This window comes from Ochlerotatus camptorhynchus, unplaced genomic scaffold (assembly GCF_037179485.1).
Source record: "Ochlerotatus camptorhynchus isolate MF236.1 unplaced genomic scaffold, CSIRO-AGI_Acam_v1.1 ptg000330l, whole genome shotgun sequence".
NCBI lineage: Eukaryota > Metazoa > Arthropoda > Insecta > Diptera > Culicidae > Ochlerotatus > Ochlerotatus camptorhynchus.
The window spans coordinates 17,851,550-17,873,139 of record NW_027040818.1 but is presented as its reverse complement, the minus strand read 5'-3'; the positions used below and the strand labels follow the sequence as shown (position 1 = coordinate 17,873,139).

The 21,590-nt window shown below is 45.8% G+C and overlaps 1 protein-coding gene across 3 annotated transcripts in view; it reads left to right on the top strand.

The window, feature by feature from the left end:
• sls (sallimus) overlaps positions 1 to 21,590 on the top strand; it is a 154,568-nt gene that overhangs the window by 42,899 nt on the left and 90,079 nt on the right. For 2 of the 3 annotated variants that reach the window (XM_065230318.1, XM_065230320.1), the window contains exons 6-12: positions 113 to 2,911; positions 2,974 to 8,817; positions 8,880 to 9,114; positions 9,177 to 9,348; positions 9,414 to 9,600; positions 10,656 to 10,989; positions 11,052 to 12,378. In XM_065230318.1, the coding sequence (XP_065086390.1) occupies positions 113 to 2,911; positions 2,974 to 8,817; positions 8,880 to 9,114; positions 9,177 to 9,348; positions 9,414 to 9,600; positions 10,656 to 10,989; positions 11,052 to 12,378 (10,898 nt within the window). The remainder of the gene's footprint in view (positions 1 to 112; positions 2,912 to 2,973; positions 8,818 to 8,879; positions 9,115 to 9,176; positions 9,349 to 9,413; positions 9,601 to 10,655; positions 10,990 to 11,051; positions 12,379 to 21,590) is intronic. The other variant, XM_065230319.1, reaches the window with a different exon arrangement.

Below are 21,590 nucleotides of genomic sequence, written 5' to 3'. Positions count from 1 at the left end.
CCCACTACTCCAACGACATATTCCCCGACATAGAACCAAAATGAAGGCACGTCATACGCTCAAACGCTAGGGCAACACATAAAATCTCTGTACGTATTTCTGTTTCTTGCAGCTCGTTCAGCCATTGATACAACTAGCATGCATCACGTTGTTGAACGTACCCAGCAGAAGCAGGAAAGTCAGTTCATCGAACCGTCGTATCAAATCGAAGAACTGTGCAAGTCCAAGCCGATCTTCACTCAGCCACTGTCGGATCCACAGCCCGTCGGAGAAGGCCGCAACATTCATTTGGAGTGCAAGCTGGATCCTTTGGGTGATCCTACGATGCGCGTAGAGTGGTTCCAAAATGGCCGCCCAATCACTATTGGATCGCGTTTCAAGACCTACTATGACTTCGGTTTCGTTGCCTTGGATATTCTCCACTGCACTGCGATCGATTCTGGAGAGTACACCGTCCGTGCTACCAACCAGCTGGGATCTTCGCACACTTCGGCTTGCGTTCGGGTTATCACCCGTTCGGACATTATCACCGAGTCGCAGAGTGAGATGACACACGAACAGCTACAGTATCTGGATGATTCATCACGCATGCGGCGTGACGTCCTGGAAGACATCACCGTCATGTCGGCACCGCAGTTCGTTCGTCCACTGCACAACATCGAAACGTGCGAAGGAACCAACATTCACTTGGAGTGCCGTCTGCAACCAGTCGGTGATCCATCGATGCGCGTTGATTGGTTCGTCAACGGACAACCCGTCAAGATCGGTCATCGTTTCCGTCCAGCTTACGAATTTGATTACGTTGCTCTGGATCTGCTCGGTTGCTACCCTGTCGATTCCGGAGTATACACTTGCCAGGCTCGCAACTCTTTGGGAGAAGCTGTCACTTCTTGCTCGGTCCGTATCGTTGCCAAGAAAGATCTAATCATGGAGACCCAATACCCAGCTGGCCTTGAAAAGATGCAGTTCATGGAGGACATTTCCCGCTATCGCAAGACTGAGTTTGTCGATGAGATTGTCAACGTTAAGCCACGATTTGTCACCCGTCCGAAGAATATCGACCGTGCTCAGGAGGGAGGTCATGCCCACTTTGAATGCAAGCTGGAGCCGGTTACCGATACAAACCTGAAGGTTGAATGGTACAAAAACGGTCATCCAATCACCATTGGACACCGTTTCCGTCCGATCCATGACTTTGGTTACGTCGCTCTGGATATTATCGATCTGATCGCTGAGGATAGCGGAACTTATATGTGCCGTGCCGTAAATTTGGTCGGTGTTGATGAGATCGCCGTCCAACTGTCTTGCCGTGGTTCGCAACAGATTTTAACTACCACCCAGAATGAGTTGGGTCTTGAGCAGATCCAGTATCTTGAAGAGAAATCTAAGCACCACCGTGCTGACCACAGTGACGATATGCCTTCGCAGGCTCCGACCTTCACCACTTCGTTGAAGCACATCGAAATCAAGGAAGGCCAGCGTGCTCATTTCGAGTGCCGACTGATTCCGGTGTCCGATGCGACCCTTCGCGTCGAATGGTATCACAATGAGTCTCTGGTCAAGTCCGGATCTCGTTTCACCGAAACGAACAACTTTGGTTTCGTAGCCCTGGACATTATGGGATGCTTGGCAGAAGATTCTGGAACCTACACTTGCCGTGCTGTTAATGCTCTGGGTGAAGCTGTAACTTCAGCTACTTGCATTGTCCACACTCGCAAGAGCATCTACTCCGAATCGCAGCACGAACATGCTTTGAGCAGTTTGCGCTACCTGGAGGACATGTCTCGCTATCAACGCGAGACTGAAGTCGACGAAGTTGTCACCCAAGCTCCGGTATTCACTCTTCCTGTGAAGGATGTAAAGGTTGCCGAAAACCAGGCCGTTCACTTCGAGGCCCGTTTGGTTCCGGTAGGTGATCCGAAGATGCGCGTTGAGTGGTTGAGAAATGGTGTCCCAATCGAGGCATCCAACCGCATCACCACCATGCACGACTTCGGATACGTTGCTCTGAACATGAAGTATGTCAACCCAGAAGATTCCGGAACCTACACTTGCCGTGCTACCAACGATCTGGGACAAGCCGTTACCTCGGCCAAACTGATGGTCCAATCCAAGGCAGCACTTGATCTGGAAACCCAAAACGAGAATGCCCTGGAGAAGATTCACCAACTGGAGGATGCCGTTCGGTACTCTCGCAAAGAAGAAGAAGAGTACGTCGTCACTCAGAAGCCTAGGTTCAGCACGAAACTGCACGGCCCAACGAACTTGGTGGAACAGCAAAGTGCTCACTACGAATGCCGCATTGAACCATATCCAGATCCAAACCTGAAGGTTGAATGGTTCCACAACGGACAGCCACTTACCACGGGTCATCGTTTCAGAACTACGTACGATTTTGGATTTGCCGCACTGGATGTCCTCACCGTCTACGCCGAGGACTCCGGAGAGTACACTTGCCGTGCTACCAATCACCTTGGATCGGAAACCTCGTCAATGATTCTAACTGTTACTTCCAAATCTGGAATCGTTCGCGATACCCAGCACGAAGGCGCACTGGAGAAGATTCAGTACCTGGAATGTGACGCACGCTATGGCCGCAAGTCCGAAGAGGAACACTTTGTTGCCGAGAAGCCACAGTTCGGCCGTCCACTGAAGAATGCTAGCGTTTCCGAAGGTCTTCCAGTTCATCTGGAAGCTACTCTCACGCCGGTTAACGATCCAACCATGAAGGTCGAATGGTACTGCAATGGTCGCCCGATTCAACAGGGTCATCGCTTCAAGACCACCTACGACTTTGGTTTCGTCGCTCTCGATATTCTGTACGCACACGCTGAGGACACTGGTACCTACATGTGTAAGGCGAAGAATGCCGTTGGGGAGGCTGTTACGACAAGCGCTGTTAAAGTCACAGGTAAGATCTCTGTTGTTCATATTTGCTTCAAACCATATGCTAATCTACTCTTTCCCTTGCAGCAAATGCTGGATTATATTTGGAGACTTTGGATGAACAGCGTCTGCAGAAGATTAAGGAACTGGAGAGCTATCAGAAACCAAAGACGCCGGAGGTTGAACCAGCGAAGCAGAAGCCTGTATTCCTGACCCCGTTGACGAACTTGGAAAACTTGAAGGAAGGCGACTACGCTCATCTGGAATGCCGCGTTGAACCGATCAACGATCCGAATCTCAAAATCGAATGGTTCATCAATGGCAAGGCAATCCGAGCGGGTCATCGTTTCCGTACGACTCATGACTTTGGATACGTCGCACTGGATATCCTGTACGTCTACGGAGAGGATAGCGGTACCTACATGTGCAAGGCAACCAATCTTGTTGGCGAAGCCGTCAGCACTTGCAACATTCGTGTCGTCAACAAGCGTAGCATTATCTTCGACTCTCAGCATCCAGATGGTTTGGAGAAGATTCAGAAATTGGAAGCCCAGTCCCGTCCATCGCGTCTGGAGCTTGAAGAACCTGATGTCACCACTCCACGATTCGTTACCGAGCTGCGAGGAACCACCGAAATCCACGAAGGACAGACCGCTCACTTTGAAGCCCAGGTCGAACCGATTCACGATCCTAATCTTCGTATCGAGTTCTACCACAACGGAAAGCCACTGCAGTCTGCTGCACGGTTCCACATTACTTTCGATTTCGGTTATGTTGCTCTGGATATTCAGCACGTTGTCGCTGAGGATGCTGGAGAGTACTCGGTCAAAGCCATCAATGCCAAGGGTCACGGAACGTCAACGATCAACATGCGAGTTACTGCCAAGGGCTCGATCATCTCGGACACTCAGCATCCAGAAGGTTTGGATAAGATCAAGCAGCTTGAAGGAGTCGCTCCATTCAAGCGCCCGGAGATTCAGGATGCCGTCACCAAGCAGCGTCCGGTGTTCACGCAGCCTCTGCAGAACATTGACTTCGTTGCTGAAGGACAGACCGCTCACTTCGAGTGTCGCTTGATTCCGGTTGGCGATCCAAATCTGAAGGTCGAATGGTACAGGAACGAGAAGCCGTTGGAAGATAGCTCTCGTATTACCAAGCAACATGACTTCGGATTCGTTTCGATGGATCTAACCCATGTACGCGAAGAAGATGAAGGCGTCTACATGTGCCGTGCAATCAATCCACTTGGTGAGGCCGTCACTACCGCTTCGATGAGAATCCGTACCAAGGCTAGCATCCAGATAGACTCACAGCATCCAGAAGGTATGAAGAAGATCATCCAGTTAGAGCAGCCACACGCTCCTCGTTCCGAGGAACAGGAAGCTGGATTCGAAAAACCAATCTTCACACAGCTGCTGACTGGTCCGTCAGAATTGTGGGAAGGTCAGCACGCTCATTTCGAAGCTCGTGTTGTCCCGGTTGGCGATGCTAGCATGAAGTATGAGTGGTACGTAAACGGAGTTGAACTGAAGCTGGGATCGCGATTCCGTACTTCCAACGATTTTGGATTCGTTACCTTGGATATTAACTCGGTTGTGACCGAAGATTCTGGTGTCTACATGTGCAAGGCAATCAACAAGGCTGGTGAAGCCGTATCGTCGACCACGATGAAGATCAAGTCCAAGTCGTCGATAGCTGGGGAACCTCTGCTTCCGGAAGCCTGGGAGAAGATTCAGCTCAAGGAAGCTGCTATGAACCGTGTCCCAGACATGTTTGTCGATACTACTCCACAGCAAGCTCCAGTGTTTACCACTCACTTGGAAAGTCACGATAAACTCCAAGAAGGCCAGCACGTCTACTTGGAAGCTCAGGTCGAACCACGCGCTGATCCAAATCTCAGAATCGAATGGTTCAAGAATGGCATGGCTATCACAACCGGCGCTAGAATTCGCAGTACCTTCGATTTCGGTCTGGTTACTGTATCGATCAACGGACTCCGTGCTGATGATTCCGCTATCTACACTTGCAAGGCTACCAATCACCATGGTGAAGCTGTTTCGACTGCTACTTTGAAGATCGAAGGCAGCCACTGGCTGTTGGGAGATACAATGCACCCAGCTTCCGTACAGAAGATAACCGATCTGGAAGCTCCACGTGCAGCATACAAGGGTACTCCCGAACCACAGTTCGAATCACCAGTATTTGTCACTCATCTGAACAATGTCGAATGCAAGGAAAGCGAAAACGTCCACTTCGAATGCAACGTGGAGCCATCGAAGGACCCGACCATGCAGATCGAATGGTTTGTCAATGGCAAACCACTGCCAACTGGTTCCCGTTTCAAGACTACCTACGATTTTGGATTCGTTTCGCTGGATATCACCGGAGCTTATGCCGAAGATTCTGGAATCTACACTTGCAAGGCAACCAACAGCAAGGGATCTGCATCGACTTCTGGATCGTTGAGATGCACTAGCACTACCACCATGTACTTGGATACTCAACATCCACAGGGCAAGGCTGGATTGGAAGCCGTTCAGGATACGGAAGCTGCTCTGGCTAACCGCTACAAGCGCCAGGAATCGAAGCCAGAAGGCGCCTATCCGGCACCGAAATGGACCGTTGAGCTGCAGTCCGAGTTCCGTCTCAACGAGACTGAATCCCTGCATCTGGAAGGACAGGTTGAGCCAAAGGATGATCCTAACCTCAAGATCGAATGGTACTTCAATGGTAAGGTCCTGGAGCATGGATCACGCTTCAAGATGACCAATGACTTTGGATTTGTTACGCTGGATCTGACGGAGGTTTACGAACGCGATCAGGGTATCTACACTTGCAAGGCATACAACTATTCAGGAGAAGCCTTCACATCGTCCACCGTTTACTGCGTCACTAAGGAGAGCTTGATCGAACGTACCCAGCACCCGAAGGGTACCGAGGGCTTGGAGAAGATCCAGGATCTGGAAGAATCTTTACGTAGACAGGAAGGTGGACAGGCCGACGCAGAGGGTGGACATGCTCCACGTTTCACATCAGAATTTGTTGCCGTTACCAATATCGGTGAAGGAGAGATTGCCCACTTCGATGCTACGTTGATTCCAACTGGCGATCAAACCATGGTTATCGAATGGTTCTACAATGCTAAGACCCTGGAGGCTAGCCACCGTGTTCGCACTGTGTATGCCTTTGGAATGGTTGTGCTTGAAATTTTGGGAACTAAGATTGAAGATTCCGGATCATACAGTTGCAGAGCTACCAACAAGTGGGGAACCGCTGAAATCAGTGTCGAACTTGAGTGTGTTGATAAGTCCGCTGGACAGAAGCCACGCTTTACTACTCAGATCAAGAACTTGGAGGGCCTGAAGGATGGACAGTCTGCTCACTTCGAATGCACACTGGTCCCGGTCAACGACCCAGATCTGAAGGTCGAATGGTTCCACAATGGCGCGCCACTGCGTCACTCGAACCGCATCAAACCGGTGTCCGATTTTGGATACGTCTTGTTGGATATTGCCTACGTCCAGAGTCACGATTCTGGTGAATACATGTGCCGTGCATCGAACAAGTATGGCGAAGACACGACACGTGCTACGCTGAAGTGCTTCGGAAAGGGAGGAGTCTACTTGGAGTCGCTGCAACCCGATTCGTTGGCTAGAATCCGAGAACTTGAAAGCCAAGCGGGTATGAAGCCAACCGCTGCCGGATCACCAGTTGGAGAGGCACCACGATTCGTTACCAAGATTGCCGACATTACCAAGCTGGTTGAAGGACAGAGTGCTCACTTCGAAGCTAGACTTACTCCTATCACCGATCCGGATCTCGTTGTCGAGTGGTACTGGAATGGACAGAAACTACCACATGGACATCGCTACCGCACGTTCCACGATTTCGGTATTGTCATCCTGGATATTCTATATTGCTACGAAGAGAACTCCGGAGAGTTTGAGTGCCGTGCTACCAACAAGTATGGATCGGACAGCACCAAGGCAACGCTGAAGTGCGTCTCGAAGGCAAACCTCATTCTGGACTCACAGCTGCCACGTGGAATGGAAGGTGGACTGGAGAAGATTCAGACTTTGGAAGATTCCCTGGTTCGCACCCGCGATGAACGTGAACGTGTCGAAGGTGGACGTGCTCCGATGTTCACCGTGCCACTGTCGAACATCGATAGCTTGCGTGAAGGTGAGAGCGCTCACTTTGAGGGCAAGCTTACTCCAACCAACGATCCGAAACTCAAGGTTGAATGGTTCTGGAACGGTAAGCCACTCAAGACCGGATCACGTTTCCGTACGTTCTGTGACTTTGGATTCGTCATTTTGGAAATTTCACCGGTTTATCCAGAAGATTCTGGAGAGTACTCGTGCCGTGCTACCAATGACTATGGAGAAGCTGTTACCTCGTCTACGATGAAGGTCCAAGGCAAGCGTAGCATCATTCTGGAATCGCAACTGCCGAAGGGAATGGAAGGAACCATCGAGCGCATTGCTGAGCTCGAGGGACTTGGAATTCCACACGGAGGACTTAGCCCAGACGATGATACCGGCAAGCCACCAGAGTTCATTACAACGCCTTCTGATCAGACCCTGACCGAGAATTCGTTGGCTCACTTCGAGTGCCGTTTGACTCCGATCAACGACCCAAGCATGCGTGTCGAGTGGTACCACAACGGTAAGGCCTTGTGGGCTGGATCCCGCATCAAGACTATCAACGACTTTGGTTTTGTCATTTTGGAGATTGCTGGATGCTACCAGCGTGATTCGGGATTGTACACCTGCAAGGCTTCCAACAGCCATGGTGAAGCTACCGTATCGTGCAAACTGACTGTCCGTGGTCGCCAGGGCATCATTATGGAGCCACAGTTACCGTCGAACTTCCGCACCGGAACGGAGAGCATTCAGAAGCTTGAAGAACAGCTGCACAAGCGCGAGGAAATGATGGCCGAAGAGGACGAAGCAAGGCCACCAAAGTTCATCGTTGACATTAAGGATAACGTTGATATAGCAGAAGGTGGACCAGTGCACTTCGACTGTCGTGTTGAACCGGTTGGAGACTCATCGATGAGAATCGATTGGTTCCACAATGGAAGGCCATTTGCTACCGGATCGCGTGTGCACATGTTGAATGACTTCGGTTTCATTGCCATGGATATGGACTACGTCTACGTGAGAGATTCAGGAGTGTACGAATGTCGTGCCACAAACAGGTGGGGAACTGCGTCGACTACTGCCAAGATTACTGTAGTGTCACGTGGTGGAATCATCTTGGATTCGCAACTGCCTGAAGGTATGACTGCATCCAAGTTGAAGGAACTGGAACGCGGAAAGGTTACCCTGGCTACCCAGGAGGAACGTACTTTCGGACCACCGAAGTTTGTTTCGCAGATTCAGTCTACGACGATCGATGAGGGAGAGACGGTACGGTTCGAATGCCGTGTTGAACCGAAAGAAGATCCTAACTTGCGAGTGGAATGGGTCCGCAATGGAAAACCACTGCCTAGCGGTCATCGGTACAGAACTATCTACGATATGGGCTTCGTATCGCTGGACATCCTGTCAGTGTATGTCGAGGATGCCGGAGATTACGTGTGCCGTGCGGTGAACCATCACGGTGAAGACGTTACCAAAGCCCACGTAAGCTGCAAGAAGCTACCGTCGATTGTTCTACAGAACCAGATTCCGAAGGGCATGCAAAGGTCGGAAACGTTGATGCAGATGGAAGCCACGATCAAGAAGTACACCGAAGAGATCTTCCTTACCGAGGATGATCTGTTCGACGCGGATCGCAAGCAACCACCGCGCTTCGTGACACAGATCAAGGATCAGGCTAGCCTGACGGAGATGCAGGCCACCAAGTTCGAATGCCAGCTGGCCCCGGTCGGTGATCCGAATATGAAGGTCGAGTGGTTCTACAATGGCAAACCGTTGCCATACAGTAAGTTGATCAGTATGATTTGCGCATTGAAATTGTAAATGTTAACTATTGATGCTTCGCAGAGAACCGCTTCACGCCGATCTACGACTTTGGCTACGTGGCGATGAACTTCGCCTGGATCTATCCGGAGGACAGCGGTGAGTATCTGTGCCGTGCCACCAATCTGTACGGTATGGACGAAACCAAAGCCATCATCAAGACAACGGGCAAACCGGGCATCATCTACGATTCGCAGCTGCCAAAGGGCATGAAGAGTATCCAGAAGATTCGCGAAATGGAAGCACTGTGGAACTTGAAGTGAGTTGATTTCAACGTAACATGGACACTGTAAAAGCTAATCTGTTGCCTGCTTTCTACAGTATTCCAGAGGTCATCGACGAGACGCAGAAACCGAAGAAGGAACCAGCGTTCGTAAGCAAGCCGGAGTCTATGGAAGTCGAGGAAGGTGAATGGGCACGCTTCTGCTGCCGTGTCACCGGTCATCCGAAGCCGAGAGTTATGTGGCTCATCAATGGACACACTGTTGTCAATGTGAGTCGGGCATTGATCCGAACTGTTCAAGTAATCATAAACTAAGCTTTGATACGATTTTACAGGGTCAACGCTACAAGCTCATAAACGACGGTATGTACCACTTCGACATCCCGAAGACTCGCCAGTACGATACCGGCAAGATCGAAGTCATCGCTCGCAGCTCCGTCGGTGAGGCTGTTGCCAGGTGTGAGCTGAAGATCACTCCACGCAAGGACGACTACCGTGGAGTGTTGAAGAACTCTCCAAGACGTAAGTACCTCCTGATACGCAAACACACCTACATCTAGGTTACAGAAAACTTCTCTACTATCTCACTCACACCACTGCAATAAAAAAAACAAACGATATCAGACAATATCGCAAACAATTCTCCATACTACTATGGATTTAAAGGCTTTACTTCCGGAGTTATCTCTCTAAGAAGGTTTTGATTTAATATACACTAACACGACACGCTTCACTATTTGGGAAAAAATAATACTAAACAAACGGGAGCTACGGCACTGAATCACATAAAGCCACATCCACACCGATATCAAAAAAAAATATCATCCCAAATCACCTGGGAAATACACCTCTGTAAAATAGAACATTCACATATGAAAAAAAAACACCAAATCCCATATCCCGAGAAATCCCTTGAATATCCCAATCCCAATCAAAACTGCCAAAAATCCCAAACAATCTACCGGGAACTTCTGGAAGCTGCTTCAACCGCCACCTGCGAGATGTCTAACGACGATATGGATCACGTGGGCTACAGCACCGCCACACTGCAGGCAGACTAAGTATGGACTAGATCCTTATCGTAGCTGTATTCTAACGACCGTGGTAACGACCCTCCCGGATCGTATTCTGCGTATTCCTCTGCGTCATGTCAATTAGATATCGGTTGCTACCATCTCTCGTAGTTGTATAGAGCTTTCTGTAAATAATCTTTCTTAACTCTATAGCAATTCTTTGTGTTGTTCGGCCTAGCCATCGGCGCATGGTGAGTATTTTGGAAGCGATGGCTAGGCTTCACCAGCAAATGCATTGATCTCTATCTATCTGTACATGTTGTTTGACTTCAATCCACTGTAAATAATCCGTAGACATTAATCCTCAACTTTCAACGCATGCAAACTTTTCAGCGGGTCTATCCAGGTATCCACGGAGTCTGTATCTCTGTAGCTACGTAACCAATCTTTATTCTAACGAATCTTTATATATTCTATTGCTCTATTGGGCGAAGACATCTTCGCACTAACCTCGCCTAGAGTCAGGCCACAAAATGTTTACCACTTTACACTATTTGTCTCCAGCATGGTACGATTACGATCTGGTCTCCTACCAGAAGAATCGTCTCGATACCGACCTGGAAGTGACGCTGCAGGAGGAAACCAAGAAAAAGAAGAAGGGTCTCAAGGCTCAACATCTGAAGCCGAAGGAGAAGAAGGGAAGCGAGACCGAATGGCAAAAGACTGTCAAGAAGAAGAAGAATGAAGAGTACTATAATAAGCTGGCCCTGGTCGAAAACGAACAGTTGGTCAAGGAGCAAAGACTCCGCGAAGACAAGCACCAGTTCGCTATTCCTGGTGAAAAGGTGGTCGGACAGTCAATTGCCAAAGGAATGGCATCTGCCTATGAGGAAACTATGTAAGTAAGCCCCAATTAAACGATCATTCACCTAACTAACCTTCCTTGATACCAAATTTCAGAGACGAAACCAAGGAAACCGAATCCCAGGACACGACCTCTGTCCAACGCATGAAGATCATCCCAGAACCACTGGAAACCTCCGTCCAGGGCAAGGAAGTTCACATATCGCAACAGAAACAGACCCAGAAGGAGGTCTACGATGACAAAGAGATCATCCGCAAGATCACGGCCACGGAAACGACCGAAATGGAACACAAGGGTACGACCCAGGAGCGTATTGTGGAGGGTCCGGTCAAACCGGCCACTCCTCCGGTGTTCACCAAGAAGATCCAACCGTGCCGTGTGTTCGAAAATGAACAAGCCCGCTTCGAGGTTGAATTCGACGGAGATCCAATGCCGACAATCAAGTGGTTCCGTGAGAACTTCCAGATTAACAACTCATCGGACTTCCAAATCCACACGTTTGGCACCAAGTCCGTGTTGATCATCCGCCAGGTATTCATGGAAGATTCAGCTGTATTCGCCGTGATTGCAGAGAACCGTGGTGGAACCGCCAAGTGCAGTGCTAACCTAGTCGTTGAACAGCGTCGGCAGCAAGGTCGTGGAGGCGTTACTCCACCCAGCTTCGTCAACACTATCTCCGACACTAGTGTTACCGCCGGTCAGCTTGCCCGCTTCGATGCTAAGATTTCCGGAACCAAACCACTGGATGTGTACTGGTTGAAGAACGGTCAGAAGATTTCGCCAAACATCAAGTACAAGGTTCTGGAAGAGGACAACACCTACACGTTGTTGATCATCGAAGCGTACGCTGAAGATGCCGGGAAGTACGAATGCGTTGCCATCAACAGTGCCGGAGAGGCCCGTTGCGATGCCAGTTGCAATGTGGAAACTCCACACACTCCGATCATCGAAAAACCAGCTACCCCGGGCACCGAACGTCCTCCGACTCTGGTTGAACCCCTGAAGGAGAAATCCGTCCCGGAGGGACAGTCGGTTGAGTTCCGTACTCGCGTAACCGGCAAGCCAAGCCCCACCGCCCAGTGGTACAAGGGCGACAAGCAAATCAAACCGTCCAAGTACTTCCAGATGACCAAGGACCGGGACTACTTCACCCTGATCATCACCGAAGCCTTCCCGGAGGACGAGGGCGAATATCTGTGCATAGTGTCGAATCCGGGCGGTGAGGTGCACACGACGGCCAGCTTGAAGGTCGTCACACCCGGCATGCAGGACGTCGCGCCGAAGCTGACCGAAATGAAGGACTGCATCGTGGACGAAGGCGCCCCAGCGCAGTTCAAAACGCAGATCGTCGGCAAGCCGACCAAGATGACGGTGCAGTGGCTGCGCGAGGGTCTGCTGATACCGGAGTCGCCCGATTTTCAGGTGAGTGGATTGAACGGGGTGTTGGGTTGGGGCATGATATGTAGCGTTAAAATTCCGATCAATGTAATAACGGTTTGAACGTAAATATTTCACGGGAACTTGGGTGCTGCTTTAAATATTTCAAACTCAATATTCATCTCACATAGTGTCGAGACTTTTCAGGCTCTCCAGGAGTTTCCGATTATTCAAATGTACTGGAAGTTTGTGAAGTACTAGAAGTATCTGGAGTTCGTGGAGTTCTGCAAAATCCATGAGATCCCGAAGTTCTGGATTTACCGAAGAATCAAGAGTTTTCAAAGATCCTCGGAGCTCGGGGTTATTCTATTGAATTTCCATAGCTCATGGTGTTCCAGGAATATCAATATTTATTTCTCTTGGAGTATCGAGAGATCTTAGAGTTCCGGGACGTTTTTTTATGACAACGGCTAACAGGGTTAGGATACAAATCTCAGAACTTCCATAGCTCCGAGCATCATAGGAACCGTGGAACTTCATGCATCAAAGCCTCAAACGCTGCCAAACACATTTCTTTAATTTCCGGGAAATATTCATGAACCTCAATTGCAAGATGAACTGAGAACTCCAGCAACCTCTGGAGCTCCAAAATCCCATAGAACTCCCGAGAATTTCAAGAAACTCGAGGACTCTAAAAGCTTTCCAAGCTGATACCTCACGGTGTCCTGATTTGTTTCCCTTACGATGGTTTTATCGGGAAGTTCTTGGAGTTCTGATGGTTTATGGAGATTGGGGCTCCCGGAACATTAAAAACCAAAATGGACTCCACTAGCTTCTGGAACTCGAGCAAACCCTTGTTTGTGACAAATGTGCTATTAAGGTAGATAATTAACTCTTAGGACTTCCAAAATTTACAGTAAGTCTCAGAACTTCATGAAATTATTAAACATCAGCTAGCTGTAGAATTGAGTAAAGCTTACATAAATTCCGGTGCTCTGAGAATTTTCAAAACATCCTCAACTTCATAAACTGTATAACTCCGGGGAAACAAAGAACTGCAAGAACTCTTAAAAGCTCCAGAAGTTTCAAAAACTCTAGCAACCCTTAGAACTTCGGGGAAAAAAAACCGAAAATGTTATCTGAACTTCCAAATTTTTTGGAACTCGAGCTAACTCTAAGATATTTATGAACTTGTGGTACTCTGAGAAAATCATGAATTTTCAGCAACTCTCATATCTCCAAGTTATTTTGAAACAACAGCAAGCATTAGAACTTTCGGAATTACCGAGTACTGAGACTATTTTCTAAACATCCTCAGATATATAAACTATAGAGTTCTCGAAGTACTAAGAATTGCAAAAACTCCTGGCTGCTCCAGATGTTTCGGGAATATATATATTATATATTTATCTTTATTAGGGAGGCTTTCAGCCTTGGGCTACTTCGCCTCGTTGTTTCGGGAACTGCAGCAACCCTTAGAACTTCTGTGAAACCCGAAAATCTGAGAACTTTTAAAACATTATATAGAACTTCAGGGAAATTAAGCAACCAAAAGAGCTCTCTGGACTCCCGGAACTTCAGGAGCTCGAGCAAACCCTAAGATGTTTGAGAAATGTTGGCACTCCAAGAACTTCCAAAATTTCCAGCAGCTCGAAGGAGAAGAAATTCCGGTGCTCTGCGAATTTTCAAAACATTCCCAACTTCATAAGCTGTATAACTTCTGAAAAACAAAGAACTTAAATAACTGTTAGAAGCTCCAGAAGTTTCATGAATTTCAACATCCTTTAGAACTTCGGGGAACTCCGGTAATCGGAGAACTTAAAAAACTTACAATGGAATATAACTGCTGGAACAAATAAAAACCACAAAAGCTATCTGATCTCTCGTAACTTGAGTAAACTCTAAGAAAATATTTAGGAACATCCAGTACTCTCAGAACATCATAAATTTTCAGTAACTGTCCAAGAAATTCTGAAACATGAGTAAGCTTTAGAAGTTTTTGGATTTCCAAGAAATTCCGGTTCTGAGACAATTTTCAAAAATTCCTCAACTACATGAACTGTACAGCTCCCGGAGTACTAAGAACTGCAACAATTCCTGGCAGCTCCAGAAGTTTCTGGAACTTCAACAACCCGTCAAACCTCTGGGAAATCAGGTAATCTTAAAACAACATTCTTTAGAACTTCAGGAAAATTAAAAACCTCAAGAGCTCTCTGGACTCCCGGAACATCAGGAGCTCGAGCTAACCCTTAGAGATATGAGAAATATTGACACTCCGAGAACTTCCAAAATTTCCAGCAGCTCGCAGGACTCCAAGAAGTTTTGAAACTGCAGCAAGTCTACCAAGTAACAATTTTTATTTTATGAGGATTCTATAGACCATGATTTAGACTTGATTTTTTTTTAAATCACGATAAAACTTTCAATGTTACTTGGGCTTAGTATTCTGTGGAGCTAAAGGAAATTCCGGTGCCCTGAGAATTTTCAAAACATTCACAATTACATCAATTATAGAGCTCCCGGAATGCTAAGAACTGCAAGAACCTCTGCGAACTCCGGAAGTCTAAGAAACTTCAGCAAAAATTAAAGAAAGGGCCTCAAATAGCCTGAGAATTTTTTTATTGTCCACAGCTTGAGGAGCGACAGAGTTCCTGAAATCTATAAAACTTTAAAAACGGACGCAACTGAATTTCGGGAGCTTTTGGATCTGCATCTCGAAACGTCGAGAAAATCGAGAACTCTGGGAATTTCGGCAACTTCGGGAATCGCGAAAACTTCTGGAGCTCAAGAACCCAAACTATCCAGTTAAGGTCAAATTAGCAATTTTGCTGATCACAGCGCAAGCGATTTCATGCTATATCTAGCAATGATGACCATCTAAGAAGTTCCTGTCTTTGGGAAAATTATTCAGGTTACCAAGACCTTCCTGATGGTAGACTAATAAGTTCAAAATTCTGTCAATACATGCTTCTAGAGTACATGGCTATGTACACAGAGGTACCCTTGTTTACCGATGGTATTTTGGTCGGTATTCTTTTTTTCTGGATTCCATGAAGCCTGGTTTTTGGTAATAAAGATACCATTTGTAGTCACTATTCGTGCTACCAAAGATCAGGCAGCTAGAAATTTGGGAGAAAGGAATACCAGCTATAACTCCATCGGCAAACAACGGTACCTTTCTGCATAAAGATGCTGGCCATCTAGAAAGTTCCTGCCTTTAAAGAATGGTTCAGCTTATCAAAACCTTTCTAATGGTAGACAAATAAATTCAGAGTTCTCTCACTACGTGGTACTACCAACAATCAATACGAAACTAACGATTTTAAATTGGCTCACCACTTTAGTAGCCTATTGGTCCCAAGCAAACGATTAACGTACCCTATTCTAGTTGAAATTCTATTACTACACTATGTTTGTTTTGATTCGCTATGAAAGTTTGACAGATAACATCAGGGGTGTGTGGATTCATGCAGAACATGCAGGGGTGAGTGAAATAGCTTGGGACTGCTTGGGACCGTTGTTCTGGTACTGAGTGAGCCAAAAATAATAATGATTTTCTTCGGGACCCAGTGGTCTTAGAGTTACCTCTATGGTACTACCATAGAGGTAACTCTAAGACTAGAAGGTCCCGAAATAACGTGCTCAACTTTTTGGCTCAGCTCTGGTACTCTCTTTGGTCCCAAGCTAATCGATTCACCCCTTGAAACATAGGAAAAACCAATAAGCCCTCATTTTATCTGTCAAACTTTCATAGCGAATCAAAATAAACAAAGTGTAGTACAGCAATTTATACTATAATGGGGTACGCTCGTCGATTTGCTTGGGACGAATAGGCTAGTCAAGTAGTGAGTCAATTTAAAATCGTTAGTTTCGTATTGATTGTTGGTGGTAGTGTGTATGTTAAAATTCTACATATGATATATCTTGAGATTCTGACTATCTAGGAAGTTGCTGTCTTGGGCAAAGTTGATCAGATGACCAAGGCATTTAGGCCGGAATACAGATAAGTTAAAAAAACAATCAATAGAATAACATGTACGAGTAATTTGAAGTTCATTGCGAGGAAAAATTGCAAACAGCAAATGATTTTCAATTCACTGTTGACAATCAACACTCTGCATTTAAATGCCAATCCATTACACGGTCGCCATTTTCCGCCATCATGTTAATTGCACTTGGCAACTGACTGTTCCGTTGAAATCTGGCGCCATAAATTTCCATCATCGTTACGACCCAAACCGATTGAGGCAATCAATTCTCAAAAATAATTACACACTTACTTTGGAGGGACAATATGCCTCACCATCGCCGTCAACAGAACGCTTCAATTGCACTGGGAAAAACAAACAGCTTGAACACTTGCCAAAATCCAAACAAAACCCAAAAATCAACGACTCGTTTCCAACCAAAAGCTTGAAGAAAATGGCCATGATGCCATTAAATTAATTGTTCCACCTTCATTAAAATTCTGACATTAAAGGTAGTCACGTTTGTACTTGAACTATTCGTTGTTCTGATTTTTATTTTTGGCATCTATTCCGGTTGCGATCTGACACGTAGTAGGACAAGCATGTGAACACATCTTGTCCACCAGCAAGCGGAAACAGCAAAATTTTCCCCCTCCAAAGTACAGGTGAGAAGCTATAAATCATCTGCTAACGTCGTGATGAAACGAGTGCTATTTTTGATTCGATACCACCTACGTAGGTGTACGCTCGGTTACCAACCAAAGGTGAGTCATCTTGCCTCTAAATTCCTGCAGCAACTTAATTAACATTCTGCAGCACTGCTTTTTGACAGCTCAGCGGAAAATGGTTGAATAATGCGAGACCGTGTGTTTGATCTTGATTTTCTTTTGGGACTGCAGAAGATGAAAGTGAAAACCGCTAGCTCCGTGTCATCCAGTTCCAGGAAGAGTGATGTTTTGGCAGGAATCCGACGGTCGGGCGTATTGGGGTGTGAATAAATGGCCTGTCTATGACCAATTTGACGTGTTTGGATTAGCACGAGTTGCGTCAAATTGGTCGTAAATTATTTCCTCGTTGGCGGAGTGGTTGATCCATTTGGAATTTGGGAATAGGAAGGGTGGAGAAAGAGCTGTGGAAGCGCGTGGGAATTCTTTGAATGTGGGTTAAGTTTGGTCAATTCGGTGTTTGATTAAATTGGCAGGTCAACGGTCAAGAATTTGTATTTCGTGGATTTGTCAATTTCGCATAATTGGTCCTGAAGCCAAAGTGACTCAATGTACCATCCCTTATCAGGATGCGCAGCTCTGATTAAGTTAGAAATCCTTTCCATTTAACTAATTCCAACAAATCAAATGTTGATTTTAAATTCCGTTAGGCGTACAACCGCAAAAAGCGTTCTAACTTGACGAATGGCTCAGGTGCAAAATGGACATTCTGTAACGTTACAATTTTCATGATGTGCCAATGAATCGAGTCATTTGCGCTTTATAAAAATTTAAGTTTATGACCAATTTTATCGACTATGACCATCGTGTCGTTTGCATATTCACATTCTGGTAACGGATCGTTAAATTGGGTTGAATTTTGGCAAACGGTCAAGCCGTTTTGTTTGTTTTTCCCACCGCAATTGAAGCGTGGTTGCATGGAATCAGCAAAGCAACTTGTGTCGTGATGTGTCTGTCATGAGACGTGTAATTACATATTCGGGAATTGATTAGTAAAACCGGCACCCAAGGTCGTGCAGCCCTTGTTAATCACATGGTAACAGATTTCAACGAGGTGGTTTGTTGCCAAGTAGTAAACTAGATTGATGCGAATTAGAACCAACTAGCAGGGTATAGATTTGCTTCAATTAGCTTGGGTGACCAAATTGACAGGATAATTAGCATAATTACATTCACTTAAATGACCTACCTTTGTTAATCAAAATATTTAAACATAGATTAGTAAGGGAATGACTACTGAATGGATCAGAACGACAATTAATCATACAACCTTTTTGAACAAGGGTGACCATATTCATATCAACTCATAGATAAAAAAGGAACTGCCTTCCTAAGAGTTATTATCACCTATCAATGTTGGATGAGAAATCGAAATATGGTGACCAATAGTGTCAAAATTTAGCACAAAGCAACCCTCATCTGCCCGAATCATGGTTTAAGTCCATCGAAATCAACTGTTTTCTGTTCTCGATTGATCCGAAATGTTCTTCCATAGTTCACTAGCGTGCGCAGAATTAATTTCAAACTACTCCCAAACTTTTTTTTTTTTATTAATTATTTTATTTGTACAGGCTCAATCGAATAAACTTTACAGAGCCAAGTTATCATTTCCTTTATACATTATAAATGTATTAAATCTAAAATTAAAGGATTTATTTTTATTTAATTGTCTTTGTATAATAAAAACGCACAGACAGAATTATTAATGTCTAGTTAAAGAACTAATCCTATTTTTAAATATGGTTTTCGAAATATTAAAATCATAATCATCACGCGAATCGTTGAAACGACGGCAGCAAACATCCAGTGGATTGTTTTGACCGTAGACTGTACGATTCTGAGGAATACGGAGAAGGTCATTTTGTCGCGTCTGCCTAACTGGATTTTCCCTAGAAGTTCAGCACAATCTACGTTGTTGTCCAGAATGTCGAATATGAACAGCCGTTGCAGAAGAATCCTTCTATCAGCCAATGTTGAAAGACGAATTAAAGCACAGCGATCCTCGTAGGGCGGAAGAACAACCGGATCGTTCCATGGCAACAGTCGTAGAGCGTAGCGGACAAAGTTACGTTGAATCTTTTCAATGCGAAAGCAAAGCGTGACGTGATACGGTGCCCATACTAGAACGCCATATTCCAGTATGCTACGCACTAGCGAACAATACAATGTTTTTAGACAGTATACATCCTCAAATTGCTCCGTGTTGCGCTTGATGAACCCTAGTATCGCATATGCTTTGGCGGTGGTTGTTGCAATGTGCTCGGTGAATTTCAGCTTACTGTCCAGTATTAATCCAAGATCCTTGATTGATGACACACGGTTGACACTTGAAGCGTTCATCTTATAATCGAAAATGGCAGTTGTCCTAGATCGGTTGAACGAGATGATGTTACATTTACGAATATTCACTTCCATTCCGTTTAATGAGCACCATTCAAGAAGCGAGTCGATATCCATCTGAAGAGCACAACAATCGATCAGGCGGAAGAATTTCAGGTCATCAGCGAACATGTACTTCGGTGATCTGATGAGTCCGCACAGATCGTTAACAAACAGCACGAAAAGTAATGGTCCCAAATGACTTCCTTGGGGAACCCCGGAAGTAATTGAGAACGTTTCAGATGAGGTTCCACCAACAATCAATACGAAACTAACGATTTTAAATTGGCTCACCACTTTAGTAGCCTATTGGTCCCAAGCAAACGATTAACGTACCCTATTCTAGTTGAAATTCTATTACTACACTATGTTTGTTTTGATTCGCTATGAAAGTTTGACAGATAACATCAGGGGTGTGTGGATTCATGCAGAACATGCAGGGGTGAGTGAAATAGCTTGGGACTGCTTGGGACCGTTGTTCTGGTACTGAGTGAGCCAAAAATAATAATGATTTTCTTCGGGACCCAGTGGTCTTAGAGTTACCTCTATGGTTCCACCGAGGCGTACAAAAGCCCAACGCTCAGACAAGTACGATTCAATCCATTGAGTAAGCCACTGGGGGAATCCCATGCGTTTGAGTTTTTCCACTGCCAGTGCATGCGGCACTTTGTCGATTGCTTTAGAAAAGTCGACATAAACTGCATCGACCTGTTGTCGCTTTTCAAGGCTGTCCACAAGAGAAGAAACGTAGGACATCAGGTTGGTTGTTGTTGACCGCTTCCTGACAAATCCATGCTGACTCTCTGATATCACATGTTGAACGTTGCGATACAAATAATCATGGACAAGACTCTCCAAGACTTTAAGAAAGCAACTCAAAATCGAAATTGCACGATAATTTTCGACGTCATTAACATTACCACTTTTATGAATGGGAGTGATGGCTGCAGTTTTCCATTTGTTGGGAAATATGCCCTCCGAAAGAGATCTGTTGAAGAGTATACTCACAGGCAAAGCGATTGACTCCGCACACCGATTGATGAAGAAAGGTGACAGACGATCTGGACCTGCTCCTTTCGAAGTGTCGATAGAAACCAGCTTAGCAAAAACATCTTGCCGTTCAAGTCGTAGTGCGGCAAATTGCTCAAGTACGATTCAGTCAAAGGTGGTCGGTTATTACTTTGCACACTTCGAAAGAACGCCGAGAACAGATTTGCATATTCTGATGGAGATTCAGTTGCCTCACCTTGGTAACGAAGAGGTCGAGGCATTCCGTTGGATCGCTTACGGGTCTTCACATATTGCCAGAATTGTTGGGGGTCCTGTTTCAAACTTGCTTCAGTACAATGAATGTAGCAGCGAAAGCATTGTGCATGCAAAGAGTTACATTCGCTCTCTAAGTCACGCAGCTCAGCCTTATGCTGTTCATTCCTAGACCGAAAGTAACGCTTCCTTGCCCTGCGTAGACGATTTCGCAGCCGTTGCAGTTCATTGTTCCACCATGGTTGTTTCTTCCTGTGGGTGTCGATCCGTTGCTTTAGAGGCACAACTTCGCTGATGATTCCATAAAGCTTGTCGTAGAATATTGATACCGCTTCGTCGACACTGCAACCAATTAGAAGATTCACCCATCCGACGTCCGAAATCATTGAGTTCAAAACTGCAAAATCACATCGCTTGAAGTCAAAATCTAACGGATCAGTTGCTCGGGAAATTTCACATTCGCTTGCAGTTTCAATCACAAGCACCAATGGTTTATGATGTTCATCAACACGCAGTAGCGGTGACGGGGGCTCCACAAGCTCGAGTACATTGATATCAGTAGAGAAAACCAAATCTAGTATCCTCCTTTAATTTTAGATTTAAGACATTTATAATGTATAAAGAAAATGATAACTTGGCTCTGGAAAGTTTATTTGATTGAGCCTGTACAAATAAAGTAATTAACAATAACTGGCACTGAAAACTCCAACAGTAGGCGGGACAACAGCTCACTTTAATATATCTCAGACGACGTAGCGGTTTGTGCAGGGGCTCGCATGCAGAGGACTGGGTTTAATTCTTCAAACAGCTACTACTGATGCAGATAAATTGGTGTTGATTATGGTACCGGGACCTTCAAGTTCTTACAACGACTAAAAATATGGCTGCTTAGAATTCTATAGACCACCTTCAACCAAGCTGC